This window comes from Macaca fascicularis, chromosome 10 (assembly GCF_037993035.2).
Source record: "Macaca fascicularis isolate 582-1 chromosome 10, T2T-MFA8v1.1".
Taxonomy (NCBI): domain Eukaryota; kingdom Metazoa; phylum Chordata; class Mammalia; order Primates; family Cercopithecidae; genus Macaca; species Macaca fascicularis.
In genome coordinates this window covers 31,405,276-31,424,180 of record NC_088384.1, presented here as the reverse complement: position 1 = coordinate 31,424,180, position 18,905 = coordinate 31,405,276, and the positions used below count along the sequence as shown (strand labels likewise).

At 50.1% G+C, this 18,905-nt stretch overlaps 1 protein-coding gene across 2 annotated transcripts in view; it reads right to left on the bottom strand.

The window, feature by feature from the left end:
• Positions 1 to 18,905, bottom strand: part of YPEL1 (yippee like 1) — a 39,636-nt gene that overhangs the window by 12,322 nt on the left and 8,409 nt on the right. For both annotated transcript variants that reach the window (XR_012418969.1, XM_045363917.2), the window contains exon 2: positions 4,208 to 4,488. Coding sequence is in view for 1 of the 2 variants with exons in the window: in XM_045363917.2 (XP_045219852.1) it covers positions 4,208 to 4,324 (117 nt within the window). In the remaining variant the exon portion in view is untranslated. The remainder of the gene's footprint in view (positions 1 to 4,207; positions 4,489 to 18,905) is intronic.

Here is an 18,905-nt window from a genome sequence, read left to right as displayed (position 1 = left end):
CTCTGCCTCCTGCGTTCAAGCAATTCTCATGTCTCAGTCTCCTGAATAGCTGGGATTACAGGTGTGTGCCACCATGCCCAGCTAATTTTTTTGTATTTTTTTTTTTTTGAGACGGAGTCTCAGTCTGTCGCCAAGGCTGGAGTGTAGTGGCCGGATCTCAGCTCACTGCAAGCTCCGCCTCCCGGGTTCACGCCATTCTCCTGCCTCAGCCTCCGGAGTAGCTGGGACTACAGGCGCCCGCCATCTCGCCTAGCTAGTTTTTTTGTATTTTTTAGTAGAGACGGGGTTTCACCGTGTTAGCCAGGATGGTCTTGATCTCCTGACCTCATGATCCGCCTGTCTTGGCCTCCCAAAGTGCTGGGATTACAGGCTTGAGCCACTGCGCCCGGCCATTTTTTTTTTTTTTTTTTTTGAGACGGAGTCTTGCTCTGTCGCCCGGGCTGGAGTGCAGTGGCCGGACCTCAGCTCACTGCAAGCTCCGCCTCCCGGGTTCCCGCCATTCTCCTGCCTCAGCCTCCCGAGTAGCTGGGACCACAGGCGCCCGCCACCTCGCCCGGCTAGTTTTTTTGTATTTTTAGTAGAGACGGGGTTTCACCGTGTTAGCCAGGATGGTTTCGATCTCCTGACCTCGTGATCCGCCCGTCTTGGCCTCCCAAAGTGCTGGGATTACAGGCTTGAGCCACCGCGCCCGGCCTATTTTTTTGTATTTTTAATAGAGACTCTGTTTCACCATGTTAGCCATGCTGGTCTTAAACTCCTGACCTCAAGTGATCCACCCACCTTGGCCTTCCAGAGTGCTGGGATTACAGATGTAAGCCACCGTGCCCAGACAGGCTTCTGCTCTTGATACAATTTTTTTTTTTTTCTTTTTTAGACAGAGTTTCACTCTTGTTGCCCAGGCTGGAGTGCAGTGGTGCAATCTTGGCTCACCGCAAAGGCCGCCTCCTGGGTTCAAATGATTCTCCTGCCTCAGCCTCCCAAGTAGCTGGGATTACAGGTATGTGCCACTACACCCAGCTAATTTTGTATTTTTTTTTATTTTTGAGACGGAGTATCACTTTGTCACCCAGGCTGGAGTGCAGTGGCACTATCTCGGCTCGCTGCAACCTCTGCCTCCCGGGTTCACGCCATTCTCCTGCCTCAGCCTCCCAAGTAGCTGGGACTACAGGCACCGCCACCAAGCCCAGCTAATTTTTTGTATTTTTAGTGGCGATGGGGTTTCACTGTGTTAGCCAGGATGGTCTCGATCTCCTGACCTCGTGATCTGCCTGCCTTGGCCTCCCAAAGTGCTGGGATTACAGGCGTGAGCCACTGTGCCTGGCCGTATTTTTTTTTTTTTTTTCCAGTAGAGGCGGGGTTTCTTTTTTTTCTTTTTTTTTTTTTTTTGGAGACGGAGTCTCGCCCTGTTGCCCAGGCTGGAATGAATGCAGTGGTGCCATATTGGCTCACTGCAACCTCCGCCTCCCAGGTTCAAGCGATTCTCCTGCCCCAGCCTCCCAAGTAGCTAGGATTACAGGAGCACGCCACTACGCCCAGCTAACTTTTGTATTTTCAGTAGAGACGGGGTTTCACTATGTTGGTCAGGCTGGTCTCGAACTCTTGACCTCGTGATCCGCCAGTCTCGGCCTCCCAAAGTGCTGGGATTACAGGCGTGAGCCACCGCGCCCAACCGAGACGGGGTTTCTTCATGTTGGTCAGGCTGGTCTGGTCTCCAACTCCTGACCTCAGGTGATCCGCCCACCTAGATCTCCCAAAGTGCTGGGATTACAGGCGTGAGCCACCGTACCCAGCTGATACAATTTTTTTTTTTTTTTTTTTTTTTTTTTTGAGACGGAGTCTCGCTCTGTCGCCAGGCTGGAGTGCAGTGGCCGGACCTCAGCTCACTGCAAGCTCCGCCTCCCGGGTTGCCGCCATTCTCCTGCCTCAGCCTCCCGAGTAGCTGGGACCACAGGCGCCCGCCACCTCGCCCGGCTAGTTTTTTTGTATTTTTAGTAGAGACGGGGTTTCACCGTATTAGCCAGGATGGTCTCGATCTCCTGACCTCGTGATCCGCCCGTCTCGGCCTCCCAAAGTGCTGGGATTACAGGCTTGAGCCACCGCGCCCGGCCGAGCTGATACAATTTTTAAAACAGCTCAGTGATGACCTCCAGGCTCTTCAACAGAAGCATCTCAAATTCCTTTTGACCATGTAGCAATGAACACACCTGGCATGCTTCCGAAGCAAAACCATGCATGGGGCTGGACACTGACTACGTGCTCAGTGCTCAGGTCACCTGCTTAGGTCATGGCCAACACACAGGTGTCACGGGGCTCCACAAGGCCACAAGCTTCACTGCCCCTACCTGGGGGCCCAGAGCAGCTCCGCCTCTTGTTACCTCATGTCATTTTACACACTGAGCCTACCTCGGAAAACACTGAGGAAATGGGGTGCCTGGCTCCTTCCACTTCTCACCTCACACTTCCCAGTGCACACAGGAGCCCCAGAGGCAATGAGAGAGCAGAAACTCTGCCTCGTTCAACAGTTTCTATCTCAGATGATGAAATGAGGAGCCTCTCACTATTACCTAGTGAAAATACAAGCAGGTAAATGTTCTTCTCATTGAGTTAAACAGGAAACCTAAGAGATTCCTGGCTGGGCGTGGTGGCTCACACTGATGATCCCAGCACTTTGGGAGGCCAAGGCAGGAGGATCACTTGAGGCCAGGAGCACAAGACCAGCCTGGGCAACATGGTAAAACCCTGTCTCTACAAAACAAATAAACAAATAAATAAAATACCTATTAAAGAAGAAAAGATTCCTGAAAGGCACAACTTCCCGACAAACTTTGTTTCCAAAGTGGTCATGACCTGTGAAGATGGGGAGATGTCATGACCTGAGGATGGGGGTAGGTCACGACCTGTGAGGCTGGGGGGAGGTCATGAACTGAGGACGTGGGGAGAACGCTGTCATTCCCTGAGTGAGCATCAGCTCCTCTGTGATGTGTGGCCTGTTTAAATGTTCACAGCTGGTTGATGATAAACGCCACACACGGCTAATAAGGAGCTCAGCACAGTAAGGAGGGGCCGGGGGATCTTATTTACATATTCAAGGCTGCTCACGGGTCCTGTGCACAGAGACCAGCCAGAGCTTCACCCAGGGCTCCTACAGACCCTGCAAACGCAGCCACATCCTCTGGGGCATTTTCCTGAGCAACCCCTTTCCTTCTTAACCATACTGAGTTTTTAAAATTTCTTTTTTTTTTTTTTTTGAGACAGAGTCTCGCTCTGTCGCCCAGGCTGGAGTGCAGTGGCCGGATCTCAGCTCACTGCAAGCTCCGCCTCCCGGGTTTATGCCATTCTCCTGCCTCAGCCTCCCGAGTAGCTGGGACTACAGGCGCCCACAACCGCGCCCGGCTAATTTTTTGTATTTTTAGTAGAGACGGGGTTTCACCGGGGTCTCGATCTCCTGACCTTGTGATCCGCCCGCCTCGGCCTCCCAAAGTGCTGGGATTACAGGCGTGAGCCACCGCGCCCGGCCGAGTTTTTAAAATTTCTTAATACCGGCCGGGCGCGGTGGCTCAAGCCTGTAATCCCAGCACTTTGGGAGGCTGAGACGGGCGGATCACGAGGTCAGGAGATCGAGACCATCCTGGCTAACACAGTGAAACCCCATCTCTACTAAGAAATACAAAAAACTAGCCGGCCGAGGTGGCGGGCACCTGTAGTCCCAGCTACTCGGGAGGCTGAGGCAGGAGAATGGCGGGAACCCGGGAGGCGGAGCTTGCAGTGAGCTGAGATCCGGCCACTGCACTCCAGCCTGGGCAACAGAGCAAGACTCCATCTCAAAAAAAAAAAAAAAAAATTTTTTTCTTAATACCCTTATTATGAAACTATTTCCACAGATTTTTCTAGACTTCTTTTGCTCATTCAGTCCTCTCTGGTTTTCTGCTCTGAGAAACAAGTGATTCACCTTGTCGCTCGTGATCCTGGCAGTCCCAGCTGCCTGGCCCTGGAAACCCACCCACCGTGCCAGGATCACATCTGAGATCGTGGCATAGCCACAGTTAACCATGCACAAAATGCTCACCAACACTGCCTAGAAGGCTCTAGACGTTCAGGACACAGCACACTCAGGAAGTCATGTGATGCTTAAATATTCTTCCACTAAGTAGGTACCACAACAACAAATAATCATTGTGCTATCAGTTTTTTGGCATAAGCCACTTGCCTTGGAGATGAGCTCATCATGATTGGCCAGGTGTGCTCTGCAGTGGATGCAGCTGTACGTTCGGTGACAATTCGGCAGATACGCTTGGAAAGTTTTGGACTTTGTCATTTTCACCATCTCTCCTGGGCACTCCTCACTTAGCTCAGGGCTGGTTCTGGAAGAACCGCGGCTCTGCTGGCCTCTCTGACAAAAGAAACACTGGAAAATGCACGCAAGAGCCGTCGTTGTCCAGGAGGGCGTGTGGCCCTGTCCACACAGCTGGGACGAGAGAAAAACGTAACCTGTCAACCAATCAGACAAAGTGGTGGGTTACAGAGAGAACATGCGTGTGAAGGAGGCACGTATGGGATTCATGTATTGCGAAGCAAACACGCGGGGGGTGGGGGCGGCAGGACTGGAAGTTAAAGATCTTTTTTTTTTTTGAGATGAAGGCTCACTCCACTGCGCAGGCTGGAATGCAGTGGCGCAATCTCAGGTCACTGCAACCTCCTCCTCCTGGGTTCAAGCGATTCTCCTGCCTCAGCCTCCGAGTAGCTGGGACTACAGGAACACGCCACCACGCCCGGCCTCCCAAAGTGCTGGGATTACAAGCGCCACTGCGTCTATCAAGATCCAACTCTTTAGTATCAATTGTAGACAAAATGAACACTGAGCCCATGCCACTGCTTAACCAGTTTACATTAAGTTGGAAGTGAAAAAGTGAACTCCTTTTACATGCAAATAATTTGAGAAAAACATTGATTCAAGTTCTTCTTATACCAGGTTTGCCTTTGGGAAACATGAAAGAAGAGGCGGAACCAAGACTTCTAGTGAGTGGGCACAGTGGCAGGGCCAGATGCACCCCACCCCGAATCTGGGAACTCACCATGCAGGCCACTAGGACACTGAGGAATGTGAGGGATGGGTCCAGTATTATTTAATCTTTAAGAAATTCCAGTCCTGAAATAAACCCTCATGTATGGTCAAATGATCTTCAACAAGGGTGTCAAGACCATTCGATGGGGAAAGGACAGTCTTTCAACAAATGGTGTCACAACAACTGGATGTCCGCCTGCAAAAATATAAAGCTGGACTCCTACCTAACACCGTATACAAATTAACTCAAAAGACCTAACTGTGAGAGCTAAGACTATAAAACTCTTAGAAGGAAACACAGGGGAAAAGCTTCATGACACTGGATTTGGCAATGATCTCTTGGATGCGATACCAAAAGCAGGGGCAGCAAAAGAAAAATAGACACATTAGACTTCGTGAAAATGTACAACTTTTGACTCGATGCAGCGCTCACACCTGTGGTCCCAGCACTTTGGGAGGCTGAGGTGGGTGGACCACTGGAGCCCAGGAGCTCAAAACCAGCCTGGGTAACAAAGAAATACCTCATCTCAACTAAAAATACACAAAATTAGCAGGGTGTGGTCCCTGTGCCTGTGGTCCCAGCTACTTGGGACAGCTGAGGGGGGAGGATGGCTTGAGCCTGGGAAGTTGAGGCTGAAATGGGTTGAGATCGTCCAACTGCACTCCAGCCTAAGCAACAGAGCGAAACCCTGTCTCTAAACAAATAAACAAAAACTTTTGTGCTTCAAAGGATACTATCAACAGAGGCAACCCAGAGAATGAGGGAAAGTATTTTAAAATCATATACCTGATAAGGTATTAATATCTAGAACACATATATTCTATTTTCTCTCTATACATATTCTCTATATATCTATATTCTCTATCCTAGTTATTGGAATATGTCAAAAAACAAAAAACAAAAACTCCTACAACTCAGCAAAACAAACAAACTGGTTAAAAAAATGGATAAAGGGCCAGGCGTGGGCCGGGCACAGTGGCTCATGCCTGTAATCGCAGCACTTTGGGAGGCCAAGGTGGGTGGATCACAAGGTCAGGAGATCGAGACCATCCTGGCTAACACAGTGAAACCCTGTCTCTACTAAAAATACAAAAAATTAGCCAGGCGTGGTGGCGGGCGCCTGTAGTCCCAGCTACTCGGGAGGCTGAGGCAGGAGAATGGCGTGAACCTGAGGGAGGTGGAGCTTGCAGTGAGCCAAGATCGCACTATTGCACTCCAGCCTGGGCGACAGAGCGAGACTCTGTCTCAAAAAAAAAAAAAAAGAAAGAAAGAAACAGGGCCAGGCGTGGTGGCTCATACCTGTAATCCCAGCACTTTGGGAGGCTGAGGCAGGTGGATCACCTGAAGTCAGGAGTTGGAGACCACCCTGGTCAACATGGCAAAACCCCATCTCTACTAAAAATACAAAAGTTAACTAGGAGTGGTGGCAGGAGCCTGTAATCCCAGCTACTTGGGAGGCTGAGGCAGGAGAATCGCTGGAACCCAGGAGGCCGAGGTTGCAGTGAGCTGAGATCACATCACTGCACTCCACCCTGGGCGACAGAGTGAGACTCCGTCTCAAAAAAAAAAAAAAAAAGGAAATGGATAAAGGATGTATATATCTATATTCTCTATATACTCTAGTTATTAGAATATATTAAAAAAAACTCAGCAAAAAGAAACATAATCTGAGTGAAAAATGGACAAAGGACCTATTATCTATATTCTATACAGTTATTAGAATGTATTTAAGAAACTCCTGGCCGGGCGCGGTGGCTCAAGCCTGTAATTCCAGCACTTTGGGAGGCCGAGACGGGTGGATCATGAGGTGAGATCGAGACCATCCTGGCTAAAACAGTGAAACCCCATCTCTACTAAAAAATACAAAAAACTAGCCGGGCGCGGTGGCGGGCGCCTGTAGTCCCAGCTACTCGGGAGGCTGAGACAGGAGAATGGCGTAAACCCGGGAGGCAGAGCTTGCAGTGAGCTGAGATCCGGCCACTGCACTCCAGCCTGGGCGACAGAGCGAGACTCCATCTCAAAAAAAAAAAAAAAAAGAAAGAAACTCCTACAACCCTACAACTCAGCAAAACAACCCCAATCTGATTAAAAACGGACAAAGGACTTATGTAAATATTTCTCCGAAGAAGATACACAAATGCCCTACAAGCACGTGAAAAGATGCTCCATGTCACTGATCCTGAGGGAGGCAGATGAGGACACGCTGAGACACCACCGCACACCCTCTAGGACAGCTACTATCAACACACACATGGAAGATAAGCGTTGGTGAGGATGTGGAGGAATCGGAACCTCCTGCATTGCAGGTAAAAACGTAAAATGCTGGAGGCACTATGGGAAACAGTATGGTAATTCCTCAAAAAATGAAACAGAATTACCATGGGCTCCAGCAATTCCACTGCTGGGTATAAATCCACAACGGAAAACAGGGTCTCAAAGCCACGTCTGCACACCCACGCTCACAGCAGCATTATCCACAACCGCCACGGGGGGGAAGCAGCAGAGTGTCCCTCCACAAACGGGCAGCCTCAAAATCAAAATGCGGCATCTGCATACAATGGAATTGTTATCCAGCCTTTAAAAGGAAGGGACTCCTGTCACAGCTACAACATGGAGGAACCCTGAGGACACTATGCTCAGTGAAGTAAGCCAGTCACAAAGGACAAATATTGTATGAGGTCCCTAGAGTAGTGGGACTCAGAGACAGAAAGAGCTGCCCAGGGTAGGGGAGTCCCCGCTTCATGGGTGCCGTGGTTCAGTTTTGCAACATGAAGAGTTCTGGAGGTTGGAGGGTGGTGATGGCTGTACAAAAATGTGAATATATTTAATGTCACTGAACTGTATAATTAGAAATGGTTAAGACGGTAAGAGTTATGGGTACTGACCACAATTATTTTAAAGAAGAGTGTATCGTTTTTACATTTCTAAGGTCTCATTAACAAAAGAAGATAAGTCCATGACGGATGCTGTCATCATTGGCACCAGGGATGTGAGTTTTCCCGGTGGCACCACCCCAGCTCAGCCCGTGACGGGGGCCTGCAGAGAGTCAGGCACACCGGATTTTCTTTCAGGCCCAACAGAAGAGCAAGGGTTTCCCCAAATTCAAGAGCACAGGTCTGGGAAGAAGAGTCAAGCGCTAGCAGCGTCCTCGCACCTGCTCTTCCTGAAACGCACCCCTCACACCCCCACCCCATGTGACCTCTGCTCTGGCGGCAGCCTGTCCTGTGCCCCTCCGTGGGACGACAACCAGGACGGCGTCCACCCCCCAACCTGCACAGGCACGCCTGCATTAGAAGGTTTGAAGATGTGCATGGGCACAACGCAGTGTGTGTAATTGTGTGAACGGAAGACACAAATGGCCTGTGGCTGCCACCCAGGATGGAACTGGGACCCGGTCACCACGGTGCTGCTGTGCCCTTCCTCGGTGCCCCGGCCTGAGACGCTGCCTAACTTGGACTTGGTGCTTCTTGGTCTTTGCTTGTCCTGATGGCTGTGCCCCGTGTGTGGCCCTGAGCTACACTGCTGCCTGTTCCGTGTTTTGAACTTGACACCGACAATTCTGAGACTTCTCTGCTGGTGTGCAGCGAAGTCTGCCTCTGTCCCCTTGTGCAGCTGGGCCCCCTTCACCTGGTGTCCCGCCAGATACACCGCATGCAGCCACTGATGGGGTGTGGATGTGTATCGGCTCGCAGGCTGGCTACTAAATGGTGCTGCTGCTGTCGCTGTCACCTCTCCTGAGCCGCTCAGGCAGGTGTTTCATTGGAACAATCCCAGGAGCAGATGCCCGTGCACCTAGCGGCGACCTCCCAAGTGCTGGTGACAAGGTCATCCTGCCAGCAACGAACAAGAGTCCCTGCTGATCTTTATCCTGCCAACTCAACATGGTCAAATGCTAACATTTCTGCTGCCTGGCAGGTATAAGGCGGCAGCATCTCACTGTGGCTTTAATCTGCTTCAACCTGACCGTACAGGTGGGCACCTTTTCCGGTTCCTCCTTTTCAAATCTTGGTCACATTTTCTATTAGCTGCTGGTCCTTTCCTTATTGATTTGTAGAAGTAAGTGATAGATTCTGAAAACCAAAGTGTGCATTAAGCCATATGGGTCGTGGAATTATAAGCATTACTGGAATGTGGCCATGACTGTGCCTGTGATAGAAACTTCAGGAAACTATAGTATAATGGATATACATATAGTATACGGATAAAATGGATATGCCATATACACACACACACACATATATGTGTGGATTATGTATGTACATGTGCATTAACGGGTTTCAAGTTCTCTAAAATAAAAAGTGTAAATAGACAAAAATACTATTAAGGTTGGGCGCGGCGGCTCACGCCTGTAATCCCAGCACTTTGGGAGGCCTAGGCAGGCGGATCACGAGGTCAGGGGTTCGAGACCATCCTGGCCAATATGGTAAAAACCCTGTCTCTATTAAAAATACAAAAATGAGCTGGGCGTGGTGCCGTGTGCCTGTAGTCCCAGCTACTCGGGAGGCTGAGGCAGGAGAATTACTTGAACCTGGGAGGCAGAGGCTGCAGTAAGCCGAGATTGCACCACTGCACTCCAGCCTGGTCACAGAGCAAGACTCCATCTCAAGAAAACAAACAAATATAAACAAACAAACAAACATGCTGCTTACTATGTATAGTTCAAATAAAAAACATCAAAGGTACATTTTTAATTAAAAAAATTTTTTTGTTGTTATTTTTTTTTTTTTTTTTTTGAGACGGAGTCTTGCTCTGTCACCCGGGCTGGAGTGCAATGGCCGGATCTCAGCTCACTGCAACCTCTGCCTCCCCGGTTTACGCCATTCTCCTGCCTCAGCCTCCTAAGTGACTGGGACTACAGGCGCCCGCCACCACGCCCGGCTAATTTTTTGTATTTTTTTAGTAGAGACAGGGTTTCACCGTGTTAGCCAGGTTGGTCTCGATCTCCTGACCTCGTGATCCGCCCGTCTCGGCCTCCCAAAGTGCTGGGATTACAGGCTTGAGCCACCGCGCCCGGCCTTAAAAAAATTTTTTTTAAATTTATTTTATTTTACTTTTTTTGAGATGGAGTCTCTGTTGCCCAGGCTGGAGTGCAGAGGTGCCACCTCTGCTCACTGCAACCTCTGCCTCCCAGGTTCAAGTGATTCTCCTGCCTCAGCCTCCCGACTGGCTGGGACTACTGGCATGTACCACCACACCTCACTAATTTTTCTTTTTGTCTTGAGACACAGTTTCGACCTTGTTGCCCAGGCTAGAGTGCAGTGGCGCAATCTCGGCTCACCGCAACCTCTGCCTCCCGGGTTCAAGTGATTCTCCTGCCTCAGCCCCAGCCTCCCAAGCAGCTGGGATTACAGGCATGCACCACCACGCCCAGCTAATTTTGTATTTTTAGTAGGGACGGGGTTTCTCCATGTTGGTCAGGCTGATCTTGAACTCCCAACCTGAGGTGATCCACCTACCTTGGGCCCCCAAAATGCTGGGATTACAGGCGTGAGCCACTGCGTCCAGCCCTACGCCTGACTAATTTTTGTATTTTTAGTAGAGACGGGGTTTCACCATGTTGGCCAGGCTGGTCTCAAACTCCTGGCCTCAAGTGATCTGCCTGACTTGGCCCCCCAGAGTGCTGGGATTACAAGCGTGAGCCCCCGCACCCGGCCTAAAAGGTACATTTTTTAAAAAGAGGTGACTTAAGATTTCATAGACACGAACGTTTTGTAAAACTATGATAACCCAAATACTTGGACCAGGCCTCTCCTGAGAAGAACCAACAATGCTGACAAAATAAAAGGAGGTTTTCTTAAAGGCATCCAGGGGCTGACGACAGTGAGGAATCGCCAGGCACCATCTGGGGATAGCAGAAACCAGAGGGTCGAGCCAAGCCGCTCTTACCCTGAAAACATCTGCCCCCATCCAGCCACCCCCGGCCTCTGATAAGAAGTCCAAGGCTGGTCCCCTCCACAGAGCAGTGATCACAGGACAGCCCTCACAGGACGTATGGCCCAAATTCACACCGGTGAGAAGATTCCCAAAGCTCACAGTTGATGGATTTAGTTTAACATGGCGTTAGGCCGACAGCACCCCGAGGTACCTGGCAGAAGGAAGCGTAAACCTAGTTTGGAGGAAGTATCTTTATCCTAGATCTGAAAAATCCCCACAAGTCATTTCTCCAGGACAATGAGTAATGCAGTCAACAGTAACCACACATTCATGGAAACAATGCCCCAGGAGCAAAGACAGAAAAGGCCAGCACCAGGACCAGATCCAGAGACTCAACATCTCAATGACCTGAGGCAGACCATGAGGCTCCTCTACTTACTATATTCACTGAGGAAACCGGTAAGCTTGAAACTATATGTAAGGAATAGCAAATGAGAAAAAAAAATGACCTTGCAGAAAAACGGGAGTAGAAATTCTAGAAATAAACAGCATTAAGGCCAATGGGTTTAACAGGAATAAAAGAATAAAAAGAGAATACATACACTGAAGATACGTCAGAATAAATTATGCTTAAGAAAGAAAAGTGAGAGGCCAGGCACGGTGGCTCATGCCCTGGTAATCCCAGCACTTTGGGAGGCCAAGGTGGGGAGGTGGGTCACGAGGTCAGGAGTTCAAGACCAGCCTGGCCAACATGGTGAAACCCCATCTCTACTAAAAATATAAAACATTAGCTGGGCATGGTGGCGGGTGCCTGTAGTCCCAGCTACTAGGGAGGTGAGAGGATTGCTTGAGTCCAGGGGGTCGAGGCTGCAATGAGCAGAGATTGTGCCACCGCACTTAGCCTGGGTAATGAGTGAGACCCTGTCTCAAAGAAGAAAATAAAAGAGAAAAGAAAAGAAGAGGCCAGGCACGGTAGCTCATGCCTGTAATCCCAGCACTTTGGGAGGCTGGGGCGGGCAGATCACGAGGTCAGGAGATGGAGACCATCCTAACACGATTAAACCCTGTCTCTACTAAAAATACAAACAATTAGCTGGGCATGTCAATGGGCGCCTGTGGTCCCAGCTACTCGGGAGGCTGAGGCAGGAGAATGGTGTGAACCCGGGAGGTGGAGCTTACAGTAAGCTGAGATTGTGCCACTGCACTCCAGCCTGGGCGACAGAGCGAGACTCGGTCAATCAATCAATCAATCAAAGAAAGAAGAGGGTTGGACTGGCACAAGATACAAAAACAGGCCAATGCAATATGAAAGTGAGCCCAGAAACAGACCACAGGTGGCCACAGACAGCACAGAGGGGCACTGCAGCGTCCGGAGAACAGTTTTCCAGGGGAATACTGCTGGGCCACTGTGCATCTGCAGGATAAGAGAAACCAAGCTGGATCCCATTCCATAAACAAAATCACCAGTTCATCACATTTCTCAACAGAGATGACCATCGAGCAGGAATTTTGTGGAGTAAATGTCTATACAAAGGTATACACATGTAAACACATACACACAATTTTTTTTTTTTTTGAGATGGAGTCTCGCTCTGTTGCCCAGACTGGAGTGCAGTGACCGGATCTCAGCTCACTGCAAGCTCCGCCTCCCGGGTTTACGCCATTCTCCTGCCTCAGCCTCCCGAGTAGCTGGGACTACAGGCGCCCGCCACCTCGCCCGGCTAGTTTTTTGTATTTTTTACTAGAGACAGGGTTTCACCGGGTTAGCCAGGATGGTTTCTATCTCCTGAGCTTGTGATCCGCCTGTCTCGGCCTCCCAAAGTGCTGGGATTACAGGCTTGAGCCACCGCGCCCGGCCACACACGCCATCTTCTAAATGAATTCCATTTCTTTCTCCAATATTATGTTAAAGAACTTCTGAAAAAGTCTGCCTACATTGGACATTCCTGATGGGTGATTCCCCAAACCTTAAACTCTTTTTCTTACTAGCTGTTATTAAGTCATCTTGTGCTAATCCTGAAATTTTCCCTTGGGTTTCTTAGAATCAAGAAGACCTCACATTTAGCGTTAACACAGTACATTTTATTAGATCTTATCTGTTGCCCTGAACTACTGGGCCCTTCATGAATCTGAACCCTGCCATCTCTTCCATCTGGCATCTCTTCCATGAAACTTGCTGACATGCCCTGGGGAGGTCACGGGGACAGGTATCAGTTCGGTCACCACCCTCCAGGAGCCCAGCACCATCTCCACCTCTGCTTTCCTGTCCACATGTCTCACATGGTGCATGAGGACGTCATGTGACAACTTGTCAGTACCTTATTCATATCCACGCATGTTCCACCAATTAATGGAAGAAGTGTTCTGACTTCACTTCTTACTGAACTCATGTTGAATCTTTGTGACATTTTCACCTAAGTTTCTCTTTTTACTAAAATGAGACTTAAATTAATAAACTTTTGTTTGTCTCTTCTCCTTTCCCTGGACTTCCCTTTAACAAAGATACTAAGAATATGAAGTGAAGCAGCTGAGAGAGACAGGAAACTTATTCCCAAACTGCGTATTCAGGTCTCTAGCGTTCAGAATCCCTGCTCCAAGTGACTTGAGTAGAGAGCTACAGAAACCGCCCTTCATTTTGTTCATCATTTAAAAATAAGTAATATCGGCCGGGTGTGGTGATTCACGCCTGTAATCCCAACAATTTGGGAGGCTGAGGTGGGAGGATCACTTGAGGTCAGGAGCTTGAGACCAGCCTGGACAACATGGCGAAACCCCGTCTCTATTGCAAATACAAGAATCAGCCAGACCTGGTGTTGGGTGCCTGTAATCCCAGCTACTTGAGGGGGCAGAGCCAGGAGAATCGCTCGAACCTGGGAGACGGAGGTTGCAGTGAACCAACATCATGCCACTGCACTCCAGCCTGGGCAACAGAGTGAGACTCCGTCCCAAAAAAAGGGGGGTGGGGGTCATTTGCCAAGGGTTTTGTTTTGAATTTCTAAATGCCATGAATGCCTAACTGCAGATCATCTTTTTAAAAGCCACAGCCCTCACCCCACAGTCAGTAACCCCGGGGGCCAGCACTGGTGCACATCGCTTGTCCTTCCACAAGGGACACCTGTGTTGGGAGTAACAGGGCAGAGGAAGTGAGGACCCTGGGCAGGAGGGGGTGCCAACGACTTCTAGGGGGGTTAAAATTAATTTTGTTTTAGATATGCTGCCCAGGCTGGAGTGCAGTGGCTATTTACAGGCATTTTCAGCCTAGGCCTGTTCACCTCTCTTTAGGCAACCTGGTGGTCCCCTGCTCCTGGGAGGTCACCATATTGATGCCTAACTTAGTGTGGTCAACAGATTGGCATAGTGCACTACAACCCAGAACTCCTGGGTTCAAGTGATCCCCCCACCTCAGCCTCCCGAGTTGCTGGGACTACAGCATTGCGTGCTGCGCTTGGCAGGGGATTTAATTTAATTTTTTTTTTTTTTTTTTGAGACAGAGTCTCACTCTGTCGTCCAGGCTGGAGCAGCCGCACGATCTCGGTTCACTGCAGCCTCAGCCTCTGCCTCCTGGGTTCAAGCCATTCTTCCACCTCAGCTTCCTGAATAGCTGGGATTACAGGTGCAGGCCACCACACTCAGCTAATTTTTGCATTTTTAGGAGAGACAGGGTTTTGCCATGTTAGCCAGGCTGGTCTCAAACTCCTGACCTCAGGTGATCTGCCCGCCTCAACCTCCCAAAGTGCTAGGATTACAGGTGTGAGCCACTGTGCCTGGCTGGAATTTAATTTAATTAATTTTAATTTTTTTTGAGGCAGAGTCTCATTCTGTCCCCCCAAGACTGGAGTGCAGTGGCGGGATCTCGGCTCACTGCAATCTCCGCCTCCCGGGTTCAAGTGATTCTCCTGCCTAAGCTCCTGAGTAGCTAGGTCTACAGGCGCCCGGCACCACATCCAGCTAATTTTTTGTATTTTTAGTAGAGACGGGGTTTCACCACGTTAGCCACGCTGGTCTCGAACTCCTGACCTCAGGTGATCCACCCGCCTTGGCCTCCCAAAGTGCTGGGATCACAGGTGTGAGCCACCGTGCCTGGTCTGGGATTTTAATTTTTAAGCTGGTGATGGGTATATACATGTCCATTTTATTAATCTTCATTTCTTATCTGTAAGTACCATGTATGTCCTGAGATGGCAAAAGGATCTTCCATTGAGTGAAAAGTGAGTCTCCCACCCCAGAACCCCAGTCCTGCTCCAGAGACAGCACAGCGGCAGTTCCTCTTGACCTCAGGAACATTCCAAAGGCACATACTCCAAGTACCTTCTTCAAACTTCATCACACTCTGCTTAAGTAATCTAGTATTTTGTAATTATGAAATAAGTCATTAAGGCTGGGCACGGTGGCTCACACCTATAATCCCAGCACTTTGGGAGGCCAAGACAGGCAGATCATGAGGTCAGAAGTTTGAGACCAGCCTGGCCAACATGGTAAAACCCCATCTCTACTAAAAATACTAAAATTAGCCGGGCATGGTGGCGGGTACCTGTTACTCAGTAGGCTGAGGCAGGAGAATTGCTTGAACTCAGGAGACGGAGGTTGCAGTGAGCCACGATCGCACCACTGCACTCCAGCGCGGGTGACAAAGCAAGACTTTGTCCCAGGAAAAAAAAAAGAAGAAGAAACAGTTCATTTAAAAAACATTCTTTTTTTCATTTTGTTTTGAGACAGTGTCTCACTCTGTTGCTCAGGCTGGAGTGCAGTGGCGCGATAGCTCACTGCAACCTCCACTTTCTGGGTTCAAGTGATTCTTGTGCCTCAGCCTTCCAAGTAGCTGGGATGACAGGTGTGTGCCACCACACTTAGTTAATTTCTGTATTTTTTGTAGGGACAAGGTTTCTCTGTGTTGCCCAGACTGGTCTCAAACTCCTGGCTCGAATGATCCACCCACCTTGGCCTCCCAAGGTGCTGGGATTAGAGGTGTGAACCACTGCACCGGCCTAAAAAAAAATAAAATTTTCTTTTTTCTTTTTTTTTTTGAAACGGAGTTTCGCTCGTTGCCCAGGCTCCAGTGCAATGGCGCAATCTCAGCTCACTACAACCTCTGCCTCCCGGGTTCAAGTGATTCTCCTGCCTCAGCCTCCCAAGTAGCTGGGATTACAGGCATGTACCATCACGCCTGGCTAATTTTGTAGTTTTTTAGTAGAGATGGGGTTTCACCACGTTGTCCAGGCTGGTCTCGAACTCCTGACCTCAAGTGATCCACCCACCTTGGCCTCCCAAAGTGTTGGGATTACAGATGTGAGCCACCGTGCCTGGCCCTAAAATGATAATTTTTTTTTTTTTTTTGAGATGGAGTCTTGCTCTGTTGCCCAGGCTGGAGTGCAGTGGCGCGATCTCGGCTCACTGTAGGCTCCACCTCCCAGGTTCACGCCATTCTCCTGCCTCAGCCTCCCAAGTAGCTGGGACTACAAGCACCTGCCACTACGCCCGGCTAATTTTTTTGTATTTTTAGTAGAGACAGGGTTTCACCATGTTCGCCAGGATGGTCTCGATCTCCTGACCTCACGATCTGCCCGCCTCGGCCTCCCAAAGTGCTGGGATTACAGGCGTGAGCCACCTCGCCCAGCCGAAAATGATAAAATTTTAAAGTCACTTGGGTGGTTTTATTAAACCTACATAGTAGAAAAAAATCACTGACTAGTGTCCTGGCCCATGAAAGGCACTTAAATATCTGGGGAATGAATACTTATCAGGTGTATCCTCACATGGAGACAGCAGAAGTAAATGGGGGTTGAAACATCACTACTGCGGCTGGGGGCAGCAGCTCACGCCTGTCATCCTAGCACTTTTGGAGGCCAGGGCAGGAGGATCACTTGAGCCCAGGAGTTCAAGACCAGCCCAGGCAAGATAGCGAGACCCTGTCTCTACCAAAAAAACTTAAAAAAAAAAAAAAAAAAGCCAGGCATAGTGGCACATGCCTGTGGTCCCAGCTACTCCAGAGGCTGAAACCAGAGGATTGCTTAAGCTGGGGAGGTCAAGGCTTCAGTGAGTTGTGATGGTGCCCCTGCACTCCAGCCTGGGCAACAGAGTGAGACCGTATCCAAAAAATAAACATCAGTACTTTATATGAGAAGTGGCCACTAAACATTGGTAAGCTTGTTAAAAACTTACCAACGGACCCGGCCGGGTGCGGTGGCTCATGCCTGTAATCCCAACACTTTGGGAGGCCGAGGGGGGCGGATCACGAGGTCAGGAGATCGAGACTATCCTAGCTAACACAGTGAAACCCCGTCTCTACTAAACACAAAAAAGTTGCCCGGCGTGGTGGCGGGCGCCTGTAGTCCCAGCTACTCGGGAGGCTGAGGCAGGAGAATGGCATGAACCCGGGAGGCAGAGCTTGCAGTGAGCCCAGATCGCGTCACTGCACTCCAGCCTGGGCGACAGAGTGAGACTTTGTCTCAAAAAAACCAAAGCAAAACAAAACAAAAAACATGGACCCATGGGCACCAAGGAGCCTCTGCGGGCAGGGGCCATGTGGGGGGTCAGCTGCAGATTCACCCCACCCAGGCCCACATGTCCCCACATGTTCTAGGACCAGGGTCCCCAAAGAGCAGTGCACAAGCCAGGGCCCTACCAGTGCTGTCCAGGAAGGACCAGCCACAGCCTGCTGTGGCCCCAAGCTGGTCCCAGAAGGTTCCAAGAAGGAGTCTCATCTATTCAGGCACAAGGTCCTTGAGTCTGAGGCCCCCAGAGTGACAAGAATCTTGCCAAAGATAGGCGCTTGCCCTTTACATCATGCACTTGCTCCTTAGGGTCTACAAATTCTCAGGCCATTGAATTCTCACAACATCCTGAGAAACAGGCATCCCTGCCCACTAGTGGCCACCATGGTCCCACAGGTGGGTGCTCACTCCAGAGCACAGGTGCTCTCCGCTACTTGGTCCCGCCTGGCTTGAGAGGGAGGAGCATCAGGGGAGGACAGGCCAGTCCTCAGGAGGGAGGGGACCCTCTGACCACCAGTGTTCCAGGCAGGAGGAAGCGGTGTGTCCCCATCAGGGTCCTGTGTTGCCCCAGGGTCCTCCATGCTGTCAGTATTCTCTATTTGCTCAAAGCCTGTAGCTCTCAGCGGAGACACCAGCCCTGGTGGCCATAGCCCAGCCTGCTACCCTCCCTTGCTAGCCTCTTCCTGCACCTGAGCTGTCCCCAGAGCAAGTGCCACTGGCTCAGCCTCTCAGCTATGAGGCAGATAGATGTAGTGACAAGCTCAGATCTCAGCTCTCGCCTCTGCCTGGTGGTTTCTCCGAGTGTCACACATCCCCAGTAGGATGCAGAGAACACTACTAACTCTTCCTGGACCAGACTGCCTAGGGCTCTGCAGAGTAAACACTGAGGCCCCCACTAATTACAAAAAGCCTTGTTTCCAACCAAAACAGGCTTGCTGTTTCCCAAGCACACTTCGCATGGGCCTTATTTGGAGACCTTCATTATACAGCCCCGCCCCCAAGGCATCCTCACCTGAAGAGCCTACTGCCCTGGGCCCCCGCCCTCTCCCAGGTCCCGTCCTGTCTCCTGCCTTGAGTCTGGTCACTGCACAGATGCCTCCCATGCGCTTCATGTGGTCTCAGTCCTGATGGCGACCCTTGTCACTAGCCCTCAAAGGGGTCCTGGCAGTAGTGGCCAGGGCTGGATTTGTGGTCACTGAGAGGCATGTCATGTTAAGTTTTAACTTGGCTTTAAATGACAGATCCACTGTTGCACTGGGGAAACCACGGCCAAGTTTGGAAACAACCAACATAAATGGGCTTTTACAAGATCTATCGGCAAATTAGGAACTGCCCTGAAGTAAGTAACTGAAAGGAAAATGCTGGGCAATTCACCAGGCAAATCATCTCCACTCTCGGACACTGTGTGTTCCCAAGTTTGGAGGGCAGCTGCCCTCCATCCCCCCAAATAGACATTAATGTAGGGTATGCTTTTAGA